This window comes from Trematomus bernacchii, unplaced genomic scaffold (genome assembly GCF_902827165.1).
Source record: "Trematomus bernacchii unplaced genomic scaffold, fTreBer1.1, whole genome shotgun sequence".
In the NCBI taxonomy this organism is placed as follows: Eukaryota; Metazoa; Chordata; class Actinopteri; order Perciformes; family Nototheniidae; genus Trematomus; species Trematomus bernacchii.
This window is the reverse complement of record NW_022987739.1, coordinates 5,114,931-5,136,410: the sequence shown is the minus strand read 5'-3', so window position 1 is coordinate 5,136,410 and position 21,480 is coordinate 5,114,931. Positions and strand designations below refer to the sequence as shown.

At 39.3% G+C, this 21,480-nt stretch overlaps 2 protein-coding genes across 2 annotated transcripts; both read left to right on the top strand.

Annotated features, from left to right (window-relative positions):
* Window positions 1-595: 595 nt before the first annotated feature.
* On the top strand, window positions 596-5,137 carry fstl3 (follistatin-like 3 (secreted glycoprotein)). Its single transcript, XM_034147863.1, has 5 exons — window positions 596-821; window positions 1,208-1,393; window positions 3,121-3,336; window positions 3,430-3,657; window positions 3,763-5,137. Exons 1-5 carry the CDS (start codon window positions 752-754, stop codon window positions 3,813-3,815), a joined length of 753 nt encoding a protein of 250 aa, XP_034003754.1. The 5' UTR covers window positions 596-751; the 3' UTR covers window positions 3,816-5,137.
* Window positions 5,138-13,814: 8,677 nt separating this feature from the next.
* On the top strand, window positions 13,815-20,646 carry LOC117496153 (E3 ubiquitin-protein ligase RNF126-like). The gene is made up of 9 exons (XM_034147862.1): window positions 13,815-13,925; window positions 15,335-15,393; window positions 15,834-15,894; window positions 16,392-16,627; window positions 16,742-16,810; window positions 16,914-16,983; window positions 17,144-17,237; window positions 18,336-18,451; window positions 18,557-20,646. The coding sequence occupies exons 1-9, from the start codon at window positions 13,851-13,853 to the stop codon at window positions 18,734-18,736; spliced, it is 960 nt and encodes a 319-aa protein (XP_034003753.1). The 5' UTR covers window positions 13,815-13,850; the 3' UTR covers window positions 18,737-20,646.
* The last annotated feature ends 834 nt before the right edge of the window (window positions 20,647-21,480 follow it).

Sequence of the window (21,480 nt, the reverse complement as noted above, 5' to 3'; positions counted from 1 at the left end):
CTGCTTCAAAGGACTGTTGTTTGAACAGTTTAATGAGATAAAAAAATCAGTATGCCACTGTTCCCTCCGAAAACCACAAAGAGCAGCTTCTAGACAGAAAACTACCACGATCAAACTGTATGTTATTTATGAGGAGAATACACTTTTGAGGTTGCCACATTAAAAAGAAAGAAATGACACCATATGAAAACATCCCACCAGACAAATAAAAAACTTGAACTGCTTTATTTAAGGTCATATTCAGAGGTTATACTGAGTAAAGTATTTCCCAAATACTTAAACTTTTAATTAAATTTGTCCATTTGATAGGCCATGTGACGAAAACTTGATTTAAAGTTTAAAGAAACTCACTAAACCTTTTCTTGGACTTAATTAACCTTTAATGGCCGTAGTAATATGGTGTGAAAATGTTTAGTGAGGTCATATAAGTGCCCCGCGTCTGGCACTGGAGGGCATGGATCATTTCCCGAATCTGGAAATTGAGTCAGAGTCCCACTGTGTCCTGCCCTGGCTTATTACTGGCTGAGAGCATCGCCCATCCCAGCAGCATAATTCCATCTGGGCTAAATATTTATACAGAGGGGGAACGACATCACTTATCCACAACACATCCATTCACGTAAGAGAGAGCTACTTCCAGAGCTGAGCTAGAGTGATCCACTCTGTTTGCCAGAGAACATCACTTCTTTTTGCTGACAATTTGCAGAGATAAACTTTCAGAAAAAAAGGTTTTGAACAAAGTAGAGTCACAATGATCTTTTTTGTTCCTGTTTTTGCTGTGCTTCTCACTTTGTATCAGATTGGGAGGAATCCTGCCAGTGGTGAGTGGACTTTTTATTTTGTATTTTGAAAAAGTAGGACCAAAAGAGGTCAGAATTTTAACATAATTGCAAGACTCCTTTTGCAGTTTTCATAATGATGAAGTACTTTTTCCAGAACTCATATTTATGTACTGTTATGTACCTTTTATAAGCCCTTTTTAAGAAGCTACTAGTCATGTACTCTTTCTTAAAGAAAAACTGACAATTAATATCAGTGATAATGTCCTTGCATACAGTTGCTAGGTTAATTTTCATTCAACTACAGTTCTATAATCAGCCATTGATTACAAAAAGTCCAATTATCAATAATTCTGAATTATACACTTTTTTCTGTATTTATATCAACGTTTATGAGTCAACTTATCTTATTGATGTACTTTCTGCAGCGGGGATGTGCTGGCTGCAGCAGAGTCAGGACCAGAGGTGCGACATGGTGCTGATGAGAGGGGTGACCAGAGAGGAGTGCTGTGCCGGGGGCCGCCTGGACACAGCCTGGTCCAACTCCAGCCTGCCCATGAATGAGGTCAGCCTGCTGGGCTTCCTCGGAATTGTCTCTTGTAAACCATGCAAAGGTAAACAAACAAACGTTTAAAAGATTAGTTGAACCTGCCAAGTAGAAGGAATCCATTAATGGTGCTTTGATTTGGTGTATCACTGCGGGGCATGGAATTAGTCATCGCATGTAAACCAAAACTTAAATGCTCTACTTAAGTACCTAAAACCCACATTTGAACAATTTACAGTCACATTGTGAGTAGACTTTTGAAGTTTTACAACCGGAGCAGGCTGTTTCTGTCAGTAGTAGTCTTAAGGTAAGTACCGGGAGTTCTAATCTCTGCTTGGATATCATTTGCAAAGGCTTTACTTGTGTTTTAAAGATCACAGGGACAAAATTGGCTACTCTGTTACACAAAATGAGTTTTTGGGAGAGTTGGTGAAAATGAATACGAACCATTTGGCAACTGTAAATCAAGATATGTACACAATGATTTCCCGGAGAAGTTTGCTAACAAAATGCAGACCTGGATCAAGGAGAGCTGTTTCACATTACTACGCCCAGCTGTCCTAAAAATGTTCATCCTGTTGAATCTCTGCAAGGTTTATTCTGGTTCACTTACTGATAAATTCTGTTTAATGAGCAGTACTTCAAAATGAGATTTCTCCACGCTAATAAGGTCCAGTAAAAATCAACACATTTTTGGCAAACCCACACAACCACAGCCTCCTAAAATGTGGATTTTATTTGTACACAAAGGTAGCCTGTTGCTCTGTCAAAAAGGACTCACATGAAGGTAAACAACTTTTACATGGAAAATGAATAAAAGTTGGGTGAATCACAACTTAAATCGCCCCCTTCCCTTTAAAAAAAAAAAAAGCTATAAAAAAAGCCTGTTTGGGTCCAAGAGCAAAATAAGAAAATACATTCCTGCAGGCTGGAATAAATGCCTGCCACATGCCCAGAAGTCTGGGACTCATAATGTGCTACACTATCTTGATCATTTAGAATTCTGTGGAAGGAAATACGCTGTCGCTATCATGAATGTCCCGCCAATAAAGTCGACCCTGTCATCATCCCAAGACTGTAGTTTTTATCAAACATTTGCTTATTGGTAACTGCAGAGGAGATTAAAAAAAAAATGCATCAAGAGACAGACGGAAATCACACAAAAGTAAGACCAGAAGAGTATGAGAAATAAAAAGCAGATCTGAAATAAAACAGGATATTAAGGTACTGGTAAAGACTTCAAATAATAAATACGTTCTTATAGTTTACAGAATCCTCAGGACTCAGTGCTGATCAGGCATCATTTCTAAAGGTCCTGGGAAGAAACATGTGTGCATTGTCTAACTCAGCACTGTGTAAGATTACAGTTCCCCCTGTGCTTTGACATTATGGGGTGTCAGAGGAGCCCGGGGGCTTCCTCACTTCTCAGCCTGTAAACTTCTCTGACAGCTATTTGAGCTCCGTCTACCACTGAGCCCCTCCGTCCCTCTGCAGGAGCTTAGCCCATTCAGTGTGCAGCCGTACACATAGATATGTTATGAAAACACGCCAGCCTCACATTCCAACAGGCGAGACACCCCTGTGTGTAACGGTCAATAAAGAGATGTGATCATTGTAAATATTGTGCAAGGTGAAAATTGTGTTATGGTCTGGGAAAACCCCAGATCCCGAGCTTGTTTTGTATGAAAATGCCTGCGGATCACCTGATGTCTGCAGACTTGTTAATACAGTAACATCACACTGAAACTGTGCAGTGCTCACGCACATATGAAACCACTCGCTGTGCTTTTGTAGAGACTTGCGATGGAGTCAAATGCAGTCCCGGGAAGGTTTGCAGAGTGAAGATGGGAAGGCCTCAGTGTGTGTGTGCTCCCGACTGCTCTCAAATTACCCGGAAGCACGCTGTGTGCGGCAGCGACGGGCGGTCATACAAGGATGAGTGTACTATTCTGATGGCCCGCTGCATGGGGCACCCCGACCTGGAGGTCATGTACCAAGGAGACTGCAAAAGTTAGTAAAATGTTTCTACTTTATGCTATTTTCAAGATACGCCGTTCTGCACAAAGCAAGTTTGCTTACTTTTAATTTGTATTTGTTGCACAGAGTCGTGCTCCAACGTGGTGTGTCCCGGTACCCACACCTGTGTGACTGACCAGACCAACAGCGCTCACTGTGTCATGTGCCGCACAACTCCCTGCCCAATGCCCATGCTATCTGAGCAGTCAATCTGTGGCAACGACAACATCACTTACCGCAGCGCCTGCCACCTCCGCCGCGCCACCTGCTTCCTCGGCCACTCCATAGGAGTCCGCCACTACGGCCAGTGCAGCAGTAAGTCAACCAAAATACCTTCTCTTCATCAAGTCTTACTTGTCTGTCACAATGACAATTCTGCAGCTCTGATGGAAGCACATTTTAACCCTTTGTTTTGTGCAGATCCTCCTCGGAAACCTCAAGATTTCGAAGGCAGTGAGGAGAACGCAGTCTAGATGGACAACTCCTGACTCGGTCCTTTTTCAAGAGACAACTTGGTCGACAAACCTTTCAAAGTTTCACACCACTAGCTTACCACGAAGACCTCTTTTTTGGGCAATCACTCCCTCAATCCTTTGTGCACCGATGACCATATATTTGGATCTCTGTTGGAATACATTATATAGTGTAATTTCCTCAAAAATAGCTACAAAAACCCTGTGAGAAATTTGTGCTAATCTTGTGTTAGTTTGGAAAACAGAAGCAGATTAACACATGTTTTGAGTTACAAATATATCAGGCTCTTTGGGAGATGTGTGCATATTGTAAATAGAATACCACTACTATTTATTGGAGAAGGTATCAAACTCTATTTATGTTTTTATTAGTTAGTTACAGTTCCATATATCCTTGGTAAAGCTGATGCATAAAACGTATTTATTGTGTTCGGTTTATTGTGTTTGTACAATTGCGGCCACTGGCATTTTTACAGCTTTTTTACCGTTTTTACGATCTCGATGCCACACAAACGTACTGATTTCCCCAACAGGCTGATGGAAAGCATCACTAATATGTTTGTAAGTTGTAACCACTTCCAATGTGGTTTAAATTCCCCACAAACAAAAAGTACTACAGTTTTACTGTGTGTACTTTTTGTAGTTCTCGTCTGGAAGTGAGGAAGGGGCTTAGCCTAAACAAACCTGTATAGTCTCTCTATCCCTCCTACCACACATGTTTACTCTGGATCCTGATTCAAACTCTTTGCCACCCGCAAAAATTAACAGTTTGGTTTTGTTTGGAGTTTCAGAAGACTGTTGGTACAAACCCAAAGTCCTCTACAATACCTCCTCTGTTGACTGCTTGGCTTTGTTTTGTAAATGCATTTTGGGAGGTTGTGCTAGTTCAATCTGTGGCTGTTTTGCTGCGATTATTCGATTGAAATATTTCCAAGAATTGCCAGACAAATGTAATCAGCATCATCTGATTGAAAGGAAAATGTAATTTGTCTGGAAATTGACTGCAGTTATCGCCAACTGAACATACATGATTATACTGCTATCGGAAATGAGTCAACCGGTTCATCGTTGACACTGTAACATATCGATAGAAATCACCAATTTCCAGTCCAATTAAATCTCTAAACTCAACGCAGACTTATAAAATACTTTCAATAACACTTATTGTGTATTACGCAACATCTCAATGAATCTCATGTAAATAACAGACTTGTGTGTACCTGCCTGTGTACCTACTGTGAAATGTGATCGACAAATGCATCAACATATTTTTGTATTTTTGTACTGCCATTTCAAAACTACATAAAGTGTATTATTTGTCACAATGTGTCCTCTTTCCTTTTTATCTTGTATAAGGTGAATACACTGGATTCACTTTGCAATCTGTTTTTTCTCCAATCCACGTCATCACATCATCTGCATTTGATTATAACACCTACAGTTTACAATACACAGTCCTTTACAACTGTGAAACTGCGTCTGTCATGCATTTTAAAATATTTAGATTTTCCCAAATTTTTTAACAGTATTAATCATAGCAAGTTTCAGCCAAATGAGTTCATACTTGTTTCCTAAAGTCAACTGGATGGTGTTCTTATGCTCCAGCAGCCAGGCGTGCTCCCTTTAAATGCGTGTAGCGGTTAGACCTTTTCTCCTGTGCGTGCCGTGAGTCGCCTCTCTGACAGGCCTCTCAAGGCTAAACGTGAGAGGCGGCAGGGAATCAAATCCAGGCTGAGCAGCTTTTTCTCCCCTGGTCTCCTCAGGGATATCCCCCTGATCTGGGGTAGGTGGGTGGGTCAGGGGGTTGGAGGGTGAAGAAACTTAGGAATGAATGTTTCAAAGTGCTGAGGCCTGGGTACTGACTCACTCCCCTGTAAAAAGTACCTCCCTTGTTTTTCTGTCTTCTCTCTCCTTCCTCTGAATCCTGTTCTCCGCCATGCTGCAGCATCTGGTTCGACTTTAGGGAGATGTTTATATTCCTGTCCAAGAACCCTTTTATTACACTGGGAATGGAATTAGATGTTTTGTTAGTTTGAACAGGGCAAATAACAATGCCACTGAGGGGCTGTTGCTGTGCCCACACATAAAATATAACACACATAATTGGCTTTTTCAGATATATTTTTATGTTTTCTGCACATTGTGTGTAAAATTCCATAAGATTGATTGATCCAAAGAGCCATACAAACATAATGGTCACATATAGTCTCCAGAATAGATGTGACTTCAGAGGGACCCTCTGTACTTGTCCAGGCAGAGGTTTACTTCTGTAGATTGAAGCCTCTCATTTCAATTCAGCTTTTCATCTTTGGTTTTAATATATAGAAACCTATCTAAACTTTAACTGCCTAATCTACACCTCATTATGAAGGATGTATATGGAAAATGCAATGTTAAAGCCAATTATCCCCATACCTTTATGAGTCTTCTATAAATTCCTCTGCGACCCACACAATAAACTCACCAAACCCGTGTTTCTCACCATAGTTTAAAAAAGTGGCAACCCCACAGGAATTTGCAGTGAACACCCACTTAAATAAAAACATTTGTCCGCACTTTGCGGTACATGTGTTGAAATGACTGTCGTCTTCCAGGAAAATACACAAACTGAAAAATAAGTTGAGACAGCACTTTTGATAAATGTATCTGGACAAACAATCCTGATGATGGATAAGAGACAAATCCCATTTGCTGTTGTCATTATGACTGTGTAATACATTCACCAGGAACAACCTGTATCTCATCACCACACAGGCCTCTGACTGATGTTGGATATGATGCGCCTGTGTCACACCAGCGGTGGTAAAACCACAAAACCACAGAGTAAACCTATGAGCCATTTCAGAGCTATCCACATTACACTTAACATGAGACCTCAGGAATTCTCTGCCCACTTTACTCCCTATTTCACTCTTTTTTTCTTTAAGTTATGCTTTGTGGTGCAGCAAATGAGGGGTCAGCCTCACTTCCACTGGAACACAGCTTTGTGTGTGTTTGTCTGCATGTTTGAGTGTGTGGGTGCAATGCATCTCACCTGTTATGAGCAAGGGATCAGTCACACACATTACATCACAACCTCTAGCTGAGTTGTTTATTTCCCTACAAACACATGGGGCTGTGATGTGACGCCCACACTGACATTGCAGCGGTGCGTAATCATCCTGCTCTGAGATGTCGAGCGTCTTTCTCAACGACGTCCACATGGTATCATTTCCGCCAAGTTGCTGTACTACTTCCAGTAAGTGAACAGCCAAAACTTAGATTCAAATGATGTTGTGATGAGACCAAGGCACCGTGGAGTGTTTCAGACCACCCACTCTCCGGATCGCGCCACTGCATTGTAAACAGCTCAGACTCACAGCTGAAACTAATAGATATCAGATCCATCACTCCATCAGAATATATCTGCCTCACACTTTATTTACTAGGCTTGCTCTGTAACACGGCAAGCCTTTTACTTTTCCACATGTGCATGAAATTACATTTTGACAATTGATGATTAAACTGACACAACAGACCACACTTCAGTCTTAAAGTTTATACTGCGGCAGATGACGTTCTATGAAATGCTCGGAAATGCTTTCTATTTTTTCTTATCCCTGATTTGGAATCATGTATATTTCACTGAGTCATATTTTAGACTATCAATCTGTCCAACTTCCATCATCGAGTGCTGCTCATATAAAGATGATGACAATATCTTATTGAGAAGAAGAACTGAATTGATGACATCTTTAAACCCTTTATAATCACAAAACTATAATGATTATGTCAATCATCATTACAAGGTTGTAGTGCTCCAAGATGTTAATGTTTGCCAGGCGTAGGACACGTTGTCCCTTGCCTGGCAAACATTAGCTTTACCTGACAACACAGCAAGTGGTTAATTTGAAACCAAAGCATGTCTCATTTTGCGCAACAACTGAAACTCCAGGTATTCTTACTGCAAATTGTCAGTGTTTTTCAGGGATTTGCCCAGGATCCGATCACCGACAAAAAATCGGAGTTAGGAAGTTGTGCAAATGCAAATTGTCCACAATTATTCTGGGGGAATTGTCTCACTTCCTTGTCCAGACCTCTGGGACGGCTTCTAGTCTGTGTGTGGTCTGGCCCATACTATATGTACTGCCAAGAGGAAAATGTACTGGGAATACAACGTTAAAGATTATATACTGTATGTTAAATGTAAATATAGAATATTGATTTGAAAAAAAGTCAACTGTAAACAATATCACCTGCTATTCAATTTTTACAGTATTAAATAAACATTGAGGTACTGTGTGAGACTACTCAAGAGTTTTGTAACACGTGTGCCTGAGACAATATGAGATTGTTGCCTCCCTCTGCTTTGCACTGACAAGGTCATTTAACTCAGTCTGGTTTGAGTTCATGTTGAATTATCTAGCCACACAACAACAAAACATTCAATGAGGTGTGAAAATTGCGCTCAAATTATGTCAAATTGTGCAATTTGAGGCTTGGAAAAGTTCCAAGCCCCGTTTTTTCACCATCAGCTTTCCAGGTGGCTCTCGCATAACAAGAAAATGCATTTTTTTACATGAGCCTTGTTTGCATCAGAACGTGTTTGCCTGTAATGGACAGTTTTGCTGTCATGTGTGAAAGTATGCAATGCAAACTCAGCAAAGTGAGAAAGTTCTAGATAGGATTTAGTTACTGTATCAGTAACTCAATATCAACCGTTTATTTTAGTTGAACAGGGAGCCACTGCAGGACAAAGCTACATCTTTTAGGCAATTCTCCGCTTGCTGAAGTAGCACAGTGTACCACAAATGAACTCAAGGCCCATATGGTATCTATTGCTCCAGACCACAGAGCTGCACATCTTGTAAACACACCGATGGTCAGTTTTAGATTAGAGGAGTAACTGCAGCCATGCATCATGTCATTAGTTCCACTGTTGTTGTTGTGTACTGCGGAGGCTACGAGACAACTGCATGCGCAAATATATAAACACTTTCCCATACTGTATGTACAGCATGCCATGGTGAAAAAGTATTCAAATCCTTTCTTTCAGTAAAATAGTAACACCACAATGTTCACATTTTTACACACATGAAAGTCCCACTTTCTAAAACTTTACAATTGAAGGAATGTTAGTCGGGCCTACTATCACCAAAAGTAAAGTATAAAAAGTGTGTATTCATTTTGAAGAAAATAAATTGTCTATTTATATGAGGCTTCTTGTTTGGATAATATCGCTGCTGCATAAATGTGTATTTTGCATCTTTGTGCTGTTCTCAAGGTCAGTCACGAGCAGAGGATGTTAGAGGGGAAGGGGCTTAACTGCATAAAACGGCACATCGGCGAGTTTTGTTACTAATCTAATAAAGATATGCCTAGAATGACACATTTTTGTTCAAGCAATATTAAATTGTATGTTTTTAAAACAAATCACTGTCAGGTTGGTTCACACACTGCTTCATGACAGCTATTTAAAAAGTAAATGCAAATACATTAAATGTATTTCTGTAAATTATTCTAGTTACTACCTTCTCCATAAAGGCATACTGTATATTCTTCAGTAATAGCAGGCACTAAGAAAATGCTAATATTGTATGTATTAGACACAGGTTTAGGTTTCTCATCGATCATTTTTACATAAAAGGCAAACACACTAAATACAGTGCAACTTGGCATAATTGTAGCCTATGTCTTTGGAAGAAATCAGATTCAATATACACATGACATAAAATACAAAACACAACTTATTTTGCTTATTAAAACTGTTCAGTAGCACAAGGAACTCTGTGAACTGGGTTACAAAATATAAATTATATTTGAATAAGGGCATTTCTCTAATAGGAGGGCAAAAGGGCAGGTGCTGAAGCCCCCTTTGGGGTCTATTTGTGCACGTGCCTGTTCAAGGTTGTCATAATTCAACTCCTATATATATATATATATATATATATAATGTTGGCTAGTTAAATCTACAGGGAGAAGCACATATTCTTAAAAAAGTCAACTTTTCATGTGTGACAATGCATTTTCCAGCTGATTCGGGATGTTTTTATTTAGTGCATTCAGTTTAAGAAGTACAATTTTGATTCAATGGAAAAAGAAGAAAAATAAATAGGCTTTTTCCTTGGAGAGGAAGCGTGTGAAAAACTGTAACCTGAAAAGTAACTAAAGCTGAATGCGAGCCAATAACAATACTCCATTAGATAATATTCTGCAGTGTTCCTATACACACACTTGTTATTGTCCTTTTTCTCCTTCATAACACATTCATCCACCTGTTGGGGAATTCTATGTGGAAATGCTATAGGCTTTGTTGTTTTTCTTGGGAACTTCTCTTCCCTGCTGTGGAGGTCTTTCAGTTGGTGTTGATGTGTGGGATGGGCTGGGTAGAACAGATAACATCACAGTGTGTCCTTCCAACATGATATGGTTTGTATCTTGTGCTCAGTGTCCTTGTGTTTCCTTTGACTTTACACTATGTTGCATAATTCGTTTTTTTTGAATGATTCTTTGTTACTCATAATATCATAGACAAGTTAGGATTTTTTTTTTTAAAAGGGGGACCAATTATGCTAATTTGCAGCTTCATATTTGTGTTTTGTGCCTCTGCTGTGACATGTTTACATGCTTTAATGTTGAAAAGTATTATATTCGCATACTGCCTGTGCTGCAGCACCTCTTTCCACCCTCTGTCTAAAACCAGAGCCCAGTCTGCTCTGATTGGTTAGCAGGCCAGCTCTGTTGTGATTGGTCAACCGCTTAGAGATGTCCTGGCCTATCATGTGTCAGAGCACTCGGTTACATTGTGATGTCACTATGTTACGGAAGTAAACAAAGGAGTCCAATTGAGGCATTTCAGGCGGGGGGTGTGGTGTGGGAGAGAAACTCCCTCTGGAGGAAACACAGGGATTTTAGCCTTTGAAGACACTTTACATGCACAAAAACCTACACATAACACACTATAGGAAAGGATAACCCCCAAAAGCTATAAGACATTTATATGAATAAAGAGAATAAAGAATAAAAGTCCACAGCTAAGCTAGCACGTCTGTGAGGCTAGTCATAGCAGTCATTTGAGCTTAACGCAAATGTTTATCAAGTATAATCTTTCCCATGTTCAATATCTTTGTTTATTGCAAGAGAATGCTAAAATGTGTTAATTGATACAAATGTATAGAGTAAAGCTGAATTGGATGGGAATGACCATACTGCTAGTTTGCACCTTAAAGTGACTATGAAAAGAAACTAAAAGAGAAGGCTATAAAAAAAATATAAAGTAGATCATGTCAAACTTTACTGAAGCATCTGCAGTAAGTGACCACAAACACTATACTAAAACAAAGCTTGTTGAACTTAACTTGCTAACTGTACATATATGTTCCTTGGGCAACATCTATATTTTGTTAGCTGCCCAGTGATGTAATCAAAAACACTGATGTGCCGATGAAGTACCACGGGATTATGTTTTGGATCACAAGCAGAGCAGGAAAGCACTGTGGGATATCTGCTGGGATTTAAACATGTGAGTATGCATGTTTAGTAAGTGTGTGTGTGTGTGTGTGTGTGTGTGTGTGTGTGTGTGTGTGTGTGTGTGTGTGTGTGTGTGTGTGTGTGTGTGTGTGTGTGTGTGTGTGTGTGTGTGTGTGTGTGTGTGTGTGTGTGTGTGTGTGTGTGTGTGTGTGTGTGTGTGTCTGATGCACAGCTGTGTGTCTGATGCACAGCTCTTGTGACACATGGCCGCAGACAGAGTGTGTCTGGAGGGAGAAAGAATCTTCGATGGGTTGGACTGAAAACAAGTGACGCATGACTAAGAGGCCCAGGAAGTTCCAGCAGGCGGCTGTTGTTGCTGAGTGTGTGAGCGTGTGTGTCTGTGTGTGTTTATGTTTGTACCCGAGTCTGATTAGAGGGGCCCAAAGGGACTATGTGGGGCAATCCCGGCTGGAGTGTCTGGAAAAACTATATGGAGTGACAAAAGCAGCAGTGTCCCTTACAGCATATCTGTCTGCCGCCATGGCTGCAGCACTTAATTGCCTCAAATAGTGTAATTGAGTGTAATACATAAACCTTAAAAATAAGTCAGAGAACACAACAACAAACTGTACGTGGATGTATTACAGCATGTGATTTTACATAGATACATGTGCAATCTAAAAGTGGGTTCATCACATCAGCAGGAATAATTCAAATCCCTTGCAGAGTTTTACAGCATTTATGCAAATAACAGCATGAAAAAATCGAATGTATTCATATTTCTTCAAATACCACAACTCAAGTAGCCTACTACGTGATCATTGCTCTGTCTGGTAAAGTTGTTTTCTCCTGCTCTCACGACCTGTCCCTGACCCAAAGTTACCCACTCCACAGATTGAATTGCTACAATGAGCATTTGACTGGGCTGGCGGTGACGCACTGGGCGCGGAGAGACAAAAGCTTACCTCAGCCAGGCAGACATAGCAAACCTCAATGCTATCAGACCCTCTCTAATCTCAGCCCATGGGACAGTCGTGTCTTTCTCGCTCCCACATGGCCAGTTCAGACACAATGCCGGCCCAGAGACGAGTTAGGTTACACTGTGAGCTTTGAGAAAACATCCATGCCTAATATAACTAATCATATCTTTGTTAAGCCTGCCATGTTGGGAAATTAAACCATTGGGCCACTTGACATCTTGCAGTATTAGGACTTTTGACAAAAATGATTTTCTGCAACATTATGAATACAATAGAAACTAATTGCATCCAGGGTTACTCTCATCAAAAAAAAAAAATGAAAATTTTAAAATAAATATCAGGCCAGATGGTTTGAGAGATATGATTGGCTGATAAGAGGTTGGATGGGAACTCCTACTTACTCTCAACATGTGACGCCAAGCACCAGAGATAGTGCAGACATTTGTACAGCCGTCACTCTGCAGTTATATGGTAATCACATTATGGATACCTGTGAAACAAAAATATTGAGGACATTTTTAATTTACAGCCTCGAAAATAAAAACAGACCCAAAAACAAAACAAAATCAATCATTTTCTTCTCCAGTTTTTATGCAACTAAGCAAGAACTTAATTGCTATCTCAGGGCCGACAGATATCCGCCAACAAGAACTTGGCTGTGTCCACACAAGACGAGAGAATGTCTTTCCCATGTGAAGGGCTATTTGTTAACTGATTTATTTGTCTGATTTGACACTTGATAAAATGGTTCCAACAACAACTGTCAAATAATCAAGGAAACACACAAATCCACCTTCGACGAGATGCGTTTCTCAAAAACAGATGCTACTTTTCAACACTTTAAGTATGACAGTTAGGCTGAAGAGGTGGTTGACAGGAATTCAATGGAAAAGTTAAATGTGTCAAAATAGATCCAGTGCAGTGCAAGATTGCAAAAACACATCTCTGGTTTATATGTGAACAGGGACAGAAGAAGGCCCTGATCAGGAATATTACTGGAGTTCAATGGAGACACATTGTGGTGATACATAATACAGACTTTTTCATTGGTATGTGAGTATGAATTAAGGACAACTAAACCTGGTTAACCCGAACATATATTAACCTGAATGAATATTTCATCATTTCTAAGTCAATATAGCAAGAATGTATTGTGTCCTCAGTCCCTGGCTACAATGTGAAGTACAGTACAACTCTTCATCAATTGGTACACAAAAGCACCACCATGTGGCCATATTCTTTATCACACATAATGGTTAGTCTTTTGGAAATGCAAATACATAGATAATTCAACAGTAAAATAAGCCTGGTTTTAATTTCTTATGTTTACACCTTTTGTAAAATAAAAAGCCAAATTACTTCAATATAGTCAATTTTTCAAATTCATAATCCTAATCTGTAATTATAGGATAGAATATATAACGTATATCCATCCAGTAATGTTGCTTGTTTTTTCTACATTTTCATCTTTCATATATAATAAATGTATATAGTAGGCCTATTATTATTTCTAATGTACGTTTGTCGTATTTTCTGTCCGTCAACATTGACCTCTCCGGTGCTCCGTAGTCCTTCCTCCACCTCTCTACCTGTTTAGTGGTTAAAAATGGCTGAAGCTCCTCCATGGCCCAGCCGGTTCTTCTGTCACAGATGCTCCGCAGAGATTAGTCCTCGGCTTCCCGTAAGTACCGTATACATAAAGTAAACATGGATACAGTTGTACAAATGAAAACCGCAGTGGTGTTGCCGTTACTTTAGTGGAAAGCGTTTTAGCAACGGCCCCAACAGTTAGCATGCTAGCAGTGTTAGCTGGCTACTACGAGGGTCCCGTTTATCTTGCTAACGCTAATACAGTGTTAGTTAGCTTGTTATCTAAGTAGTAGATCCACCAGCATACAAACTTATACTACGTAGTCATTACCCAACTGCCATTGCTGCTTTGTCATGTGTCATTTATAACATCGTTTGGCTGGATCATTCGTTGATTATTCTGCGTTTTACGGGGTATGTTAGCCTAACTGTTAGCTATATTCACTAACAAAAACGGTCTACTCTTTAACACTGATCGCCTCAAATGATCGACTTCGGGTATTTGTTTCATTTGTGAGAAGCTGTCCTTACTATGTTTGCTTGGTTGTTAATCACTCCAACAGCAACAATGCCACTGCATCCTTTTCTTGTTTTGCTATTCAATAAAAGCACACAAGTGGCATGCCTGTCAGGGGCTAGAATGATCTGTCACAGAGCTGTAAATATGCTCTTCACAATGCAAAGATCAGCCATAGGTTTCTGTAGGAAGCTGGTTGGGCCTGTGGCCACATTAACACCCCAACTGCTGTGTTGTTGTTATTAATTGCCACTTATTTGAGTTATTTTGAGTTTAGGTTAATTTTATTTTGTAATTTCAGCCATCTCATATGCATCTGATTGACACATGACCATCATAAAATAAACATAAGGACAAAACATCTATATATATTAAGAAAAAGCACAATGACAAGGATGATGTGGTGTGTTTTGAGCCTGGGAGAGAAGTCGTAGCTCATTCTGGTGGTTGGGCGTATGCAATCCACTACCTGATTTACATCTCTGCCGGTGGATGTCCTAAATGGATAAAAATAAAATCCAGTTGGTGACCTGCTGACCTTTGGGTTGGCTTACCGATTACAGTGTCCTTATCAAATAGTGACACACAAAAGGAAATAAGCACCTGCCAAATCCAGCTACTAAAACTTCAGGTCACCTCACCTGCCACCAACGCTGTCCCTTACATTAAGAAATGAAGTCAAATATATGTGTTAGTGTTATATGGTATATTCCAGTCTTCCAATCTTCCAATCTGTCTGTTACCTCTGGCCTAGTGTGTACAACTCTCAGGTGTTACACATATATTTCAGAAGTGCCACTTTCAACAGTGTCAGAGAAGATGATCTGTAATGTTTACTCTACAAGGAATGGAACAATTGGGTGTTGCTTGCCCAACAGTCTTTTGTCAGACCTTCAAACATTTCACACTGCTTTTCTTTGTTGAGATGGTAGTGCTAAATGAACAAGGCATGCTGACTTTTACAACCTTTTGTTTGTTTACAGGAGTACACATGTCCAAGATGTGATTCAGGGTTTATTGAGGAACTGCTGGAGGAGAGAAGGTGTGTATGCATTTTATATTGAGCCCAGTTTTCCTAATCGAGGCCGTTTTTTGTGACTATTACACTCTAAGAGAGTTATGAAAAGTATTCATTCCCTATGTGTAATGTAACTTCATAGATGTTCTTTGTAAAGGAAATTATGTATTCTCTAAATGTCCTTATTTTCATACAATTAACCATCATTCATAACTGTGTATACTGTATAGTAGGGTTCACAATCACATACTTGGCAAATAAAGCCGATTATGAACATGCCTAAGCTGATATATAGTATAAGAACCCCTTAAACCTTTTACATTTGAACACCTACATATATTAGATCAAGTAACAATTGGGGAAGAAATAAGTCATAGAAAAGCTTGATTTCATAATTGCAAATTATGTAAACTATGATAAAATAAAAAAAAGCATCCCATGGTAACCACTTGTCCCCTGTTTAGTGCTGACAATGGCTCCACGTCTACCATTTCCAGTGCCCCCCAGAACCAGCAACCATTTGAGGTATCTAACCCATTTTTTATTCTCTAATCACTACAAGGTTTCATAATGTGTCAGAATTTCCTCAAATGGTTTCCATCTGCATGTTTTGCTCATCTAGAACTGCACAGGATGGAAGTCTTGTCATAGTTTCCACTTCTGCTTTTTTAACAGAACAAATGATGTCTCTGTAATGTTATATCGGAATGATTGGGCTGTTATAACTGTGCCCAAAGACAGGTAACAGTGATGGCCTGATATGTAGGTTATGTTAGTGCTGTAGGGTAACCTTTAAATGTTACTGAGGATGTGATGATGATGTTACTAAAGTTAAAGGGGGGTTCTCTTTGCCGGCATGCATTTCCATTGGTTTGAAATTTGACCTCACTGTCAACAAAACTCTAGTGCTTCAGGTGTTTGTTGGTACAATAAATAGCTGCAGGTATGTAGAGGACTTGCAAAGCTTCACATGTTTCTACCATCAAGATTACAGCAATCCGGTTTTTCTGTTTTTCTCCCAGAATCCGGACCAGCACATGTTTACATTCCCTTCGGGCTACGGCCAGTTTGCCCTGGGTGTCTTCGACGACCGCTTCGACTTCGGAGCTGGGCTGGGAACAGAGGACAACAGGGACGCAGAAAACAGGCGAGAAAGGGAAACGACATCACGGCAACGATATGGTGCTAGGCAACCGAGAAGTCGTCATGGCTCAAGGCGACAAGCAGGGAGGCCCGAGGGAGTTCCCACTTTAGAGGGGTAAGTGTACAGACTGGGACTTGAGTCAGTACTCAAGCATGAGTGGGACTAAGAGGTTCCTTAATAGTGGATCACTTGTTTTAATTTATAATAGTGCTATCTTTTCTATTATAGAATCATTCAGCAACTGGTGAATGGAATAATTGCACCCACTGCAATGCCAAATATTGGTGTTGGACCCTGGTGAGTATCAGGCACGGATCTATATTTAACAATAAAAATGAATTCTCCACAAAATGCACTAGGTGTCTCCCAACTGCTCTAATGTTTGATTGTTCTTTTTAAGGGGTGTTCTTCACTCAAATCCTATGGATTATGCCTGGGGTGCTAATGGACTAGATGCAATTATAACTCAGGTATTTATTAAGAAGTCCTCATTGTTTTAAATTGTTTCATGTGTGATTACTTCCAGTACGGATTTGTTTGAACATTTTACATGTTTTGTAAGGAAATCTGCAGCATTATGCATACAAACATACATTTAAATAATTGTCCATCTTTTTTTCTCGTCTTTAGTTATTAAACCAGTTTGAGAACACGGGTCCTCCGCCTGCTGACAGGGATAAAATAAAAACCCTTCCTATAGTTCATATTACAGAGGATCACGTTGGTAAGTTAAACTATTTTTTAGAGTGTAATATAATGTGTTATGGCTGGTTTTCTTTTTCCTTCAAATATATAAGATGAAACATTGTTTGTACAGCGATATCATTACATTTTGTATTGAAAGTTGAGTGCGCCAAATACATCAGTGGTATTTCAATGCATTAACCATTTTGCCAAACTAGCCATCTTCAATAACTAGCTTTAAACATTTAAGAATGTTTTAGTCAAGTTTTTCAACAAGTGAGCTCAAAGGGATAATTCTGTAAAAAAGTCTTATTGGAGGTATAATCTGACTTATTGGTAGACAGAATCTTTTTTAAATTCAAACATGTTTAAAGTCCATCTATACAGTATGTGCTGTTTTTATAGTTATCCTAGGTACTGAACACACCCATCGCATCGTGTTTTAGAGCGCTAGTCACTCTGCATAGCTTAAAGGGGACCTATCATGCAAAATGCACTTTTGTACGTCTTTTATACATGAATATGTGTCCCCGGTGTTCCAGGGAACTCACCAAGTGTCAGAAAACACAACCCTCTCTATTTTCCTCCATACCCAAATCTCTAAAAAAGGGGCTGCAACGGATCTGATAAAAACTGATCCAGATTTGAACACTGTCCTGACGCCAGGACGGTGGCGCTACGGCTATTGGGCCAACTCCACCAATCAGGAGGAGACAGCCACGGCCATTGCCGTTCGAAAGCGCTGGAGACGCTGTAGTATATATGCCAGGCCTGTAGGTGGTGCTGTTCTCACAGAATCAGCCCTTGCAAAAACAGGGGTAAAAAAGTGCAAATTGAGCGAAATGAGGCATGGCTAAAATGCATGATCTGTTTGGTATTTTGAAAAAAAAAAAAAGTATAAATATGCCTTATATAGGTATGGTCCTACACTATATTATTCAAATATAGCATGATAGGTCCACTTTAAGTCAAGTCGCCCAGTAGCACAGCATCCTACCCTCTTTCTGAAAAAAAACAACCCTTCATTATCACATCTTATTTTAAACATTTATATTGCTGTTTGTTTTTCTTTAAACCCCTTGTCCCAAACCACGTGACAAATCATATAAAATAATGTTATTTACACATTTGTTTTCAGCTTCAGGACTGGAATGTTCAGTGTGTAAAGACGATTACAGTGTTGGAGAAATTGTGAGGCAGCTCCCATGCAATCACATGTTCCATAATGACTGCATAGTCCCCTGGCTGGAACAGGTAATGAACCTCAGCTTTCTTATGTCTGATATATCAAACTGTGTGATGTGGAAGTACATCATCAATATCAGTTACAGAGCTTATTTTATCACTCTTTCTCTCCAGCATGACACTTGTCCAGTGTGCAGGAAAAGCTTGAGTGGACAGAACACGGCAACAAACCCTCCAGAACTATCAGGGATGAACTTTACCCCCTCCTCCTCTTCCTCCTCCGCCTCTTCATCTTCCTCTACACCTCAGTCCTCGAGTTCGACCAGCAATGAGAACTCCACTGATAACTCATAGAGGACCACTTGTCCTCATCACCCTACGAGCTGTTTATAGCTCCTAGGCTGCTGTACTTCAGAGCTGTGATCTCCAGTCCCCCCCCCCCCCGCTGTAGGGTAGGGACCTGAGCAGCGGCCAGGAGCACTGGAGCCTGATCAGGGGTAAGTGATACGTGAGGTCCATGCAGTTCTGCCTGCCCTGCTGCTCCCACCTTGATCAGGGATCTGAACAAAGGAAAGGCGGAGGGAGTGCAGCTTCTGTCAGGGCGGATGTAGAGAAGCATGGAAACTTCAAAAGGGCTCGATCTGCCTGAATCCCCTCATACAGGAAGAGACAACAAAGGGATCCAAAGGTAGAAGACTCGGGACAACGAGACAGTCTCTGATTTTCTTTTCTTTTTTACTCTCAGACTTGTATGATTTAAAATTGGCCCACTTTTACCAATGAAGCAACAAGAAATGTACAGTTATTCCTTTTTATAAGTAGCATTCATATCTCTGATAAAATGACCCAAAGTGCACGATTAGTGTGCATTTAAGTTTCTTCGTGGTTTAGAATATTGCATTTGATTTGTTTTAATCTCCAAACAAAATAGTTTATGAAATGATTTTATTTTCAAGATCCACTTACAGATGACCTGAGACCATACAGGTACTGTTGTTTGCACTGAAAATGAAGCGTCAAATTGCAGTAATTTGGTGCCGTTTGGATAATGTTGTGGAAAATCATTACTAAATTAAACATAAGGATTTTGTTGTGTTAGCTGCAAGCCTAAAATAATTAGAAACATTTCATTGCTTTTTTGCATTTTTAACTTAAAGGTAAATTAAATATTTTCTAAAGTTGCCAGTTGAAATCTATTGATTTGCAGTATGGTCGTGTCAAAAAAAAAAAAATGATATGAAAATAAAGCTGTTTGGGTGCTACCACTCAAAATTCATGTAAAGCATTCTCTGTGTCTGTTTGGGTGTTTATATAATCCTATTTGAAGTCTTATCATGAAAATTGAGCTTGTTTCATAAAGTGACAACATACATGGTCAATTGTTGGTGAACAACCACTGGGACAAAGTCTGTTAGCTGCACTTTTAGTGTGAGTAGACACTAGATGGAAGTACGGTGAAACAAGAACATTTTCCAAAATGTAGTTGTTGGTACAGCAAATCACAATAATTGAACAAAAAAATATGTAATACGGTAAAGCTTTTTTTGAAAACAGGCAAGCTATGAGCTGATCTGGTCTGATTTTCCCCAGTATAATTTATGTCCCTTTAATGACATCTTGCCGGCTCTTGGACCAACCATTATTATATAAGGTTTCGTGACCATTTTGTACTTTCAGAGAAAGTTCTGAACTCATGAAATGTTATCAACAAGCCAAAAATATTCTGCTTCCTTTTATTGTTAAGCAATATGGGTGTATTTCCTCTGCATTGTACCTCTTCTCCCCGGGGGTTAGGGTTCAAAGGCCTTTCATCTGAGGGGATTGTTAAGAACAGAACATCTTGTAACTGTTTACCTTCAAAAATGAAATGGTGTTTTAATGTGCAGTGACTACAGATTCAATGTCTAAAACCACTATTTTAGCTCGGTAAAAGTGTGTGTGTGTATGGGTATCTTTTTTCAGTGTTGCAGCTCACTTCTAGAAATGATTCAGATTTTGTGACTAAACAATTAACTCAAACAAGTGAAAACATTTAAAATGATTTTTTAATAGGCAGGGTTGTAGTAGTCTTAATTCAACAATTGGGTTGTCTGGAATTTGCCTTGCTTTCTCTACAAGTTTCCATTTCACAGCCAACTTCGAAGAAATATTTCTATCATCTCCATATTTCTTTGCTAATATCTCAATTGTGTTGTGTCATTATGTTACGTCTATATGGTCACTGATTACAGCCTACATTTTTTTAAATGGTGTGCTGAGCCTGGTCCATGCCTCCTGATCAATTGTTTCTTACCCAGTACTAACCTCATAAATCAGATTTTAAATAATGCAGACAATTCATTACCCAATTTTTGGTATTCACCAACATATGGGTGAATTTCCTTTAGACACTGTATTGAGTTGACTGATGTGCATGCTAGTCCTGTATATGTGATACAAAAGGTGTTTCTCTCTTAAACATCGACATAATTATTCTGTTTTGACTTTATTACATTTGACATTAACATCCCTTTAACATGTTGTTCCCATGAAACACATGGAAATGGAACTTTGACCACTTTTCCTTACCATTTTTACGATTAGATTGAGCCTATTTTTTTAAATAACAGAAATATGGTCATGAAATATCAGGGGTGGAATGTAACTAAGTACATCTACGCAAGTACAATTTTCAGGTACTTGTATTTCACTTATTTTTGCATTATGCATTTTTTACATCTTACTACTCTACATTCTTTTTTTTTTTTAAATAGTTACTATCTACTTTGCCGGTATGGATTCATAATAGAGAATATAAATCAACCAATAAATCAGTATAGGTTTACCCAACAGTAGCCTATAGCAAGTAATTTAAAAAACTTTAACAAAAATGTATTTAAAAAAAATCTGATATGGTCTGATATGTTACTGGAAAATGTGTACTTTTACTTCAAGTACAATTTTGAATGCAGGACTTTTACTTCTAACAGAGTATGTTTACAATGTATTATTGCTACATTACATTAAGTAAAACATCTGAGTACTTCTCACTGTTAAATAGGTTTAGAAAGCATTAAGAGGTCAGTATCCATTCATGGTGGCGACCGAGAGCGTGGCCA

Excerpts from the sequence above, each read along its gene's own strand:
- fstl3 (XM_034147863.1), top strand. The coding sequence starts at position 752 with ATGATCTTTTTTGTTCCTGTTTTTGCTGTGCTTCTCACTTTGTATCAG. Across the intron at positions 822-1,207 it reads TGGGAGGAATCCTGCCAGTG|CGGGGATGTGCTGGCTGCAG; the intron begins GTGAGTGGACTT and ends TACTTTCTGCAG. Across the intron at positions 3,337-3,429 it reads GTACCAAGGAGACTGCAAAA|AGTCGTGCTCCAACGTGGTG; the intron begins GTTAGTAAAATG and ends TTTGTTGCACAG.
- LOC117496153 (XM_034147862.1), top strand. The coding sequence starts at position 13,851 with ATGGCTGAAGCTCCTCCATGGCCCAGCCGGTTCTTCTGTCACAGATGC. Across the intron at positions 13,926-15,334 it reads AGATTAGTCCTCGGCTTCCC|GAGTACACATGTCCAAGATG; the intron begins GTAAGTACCGTA and ends GTTTGTTTACAG. Across the intron at positions 15,394-15,833 it reads GAACTGCTGGAGGAGAGAAG|TGCTGACAATGGCTCCACGT; the intron begins GTGTGTATGCAT and ends TCCCCTGTTTAG.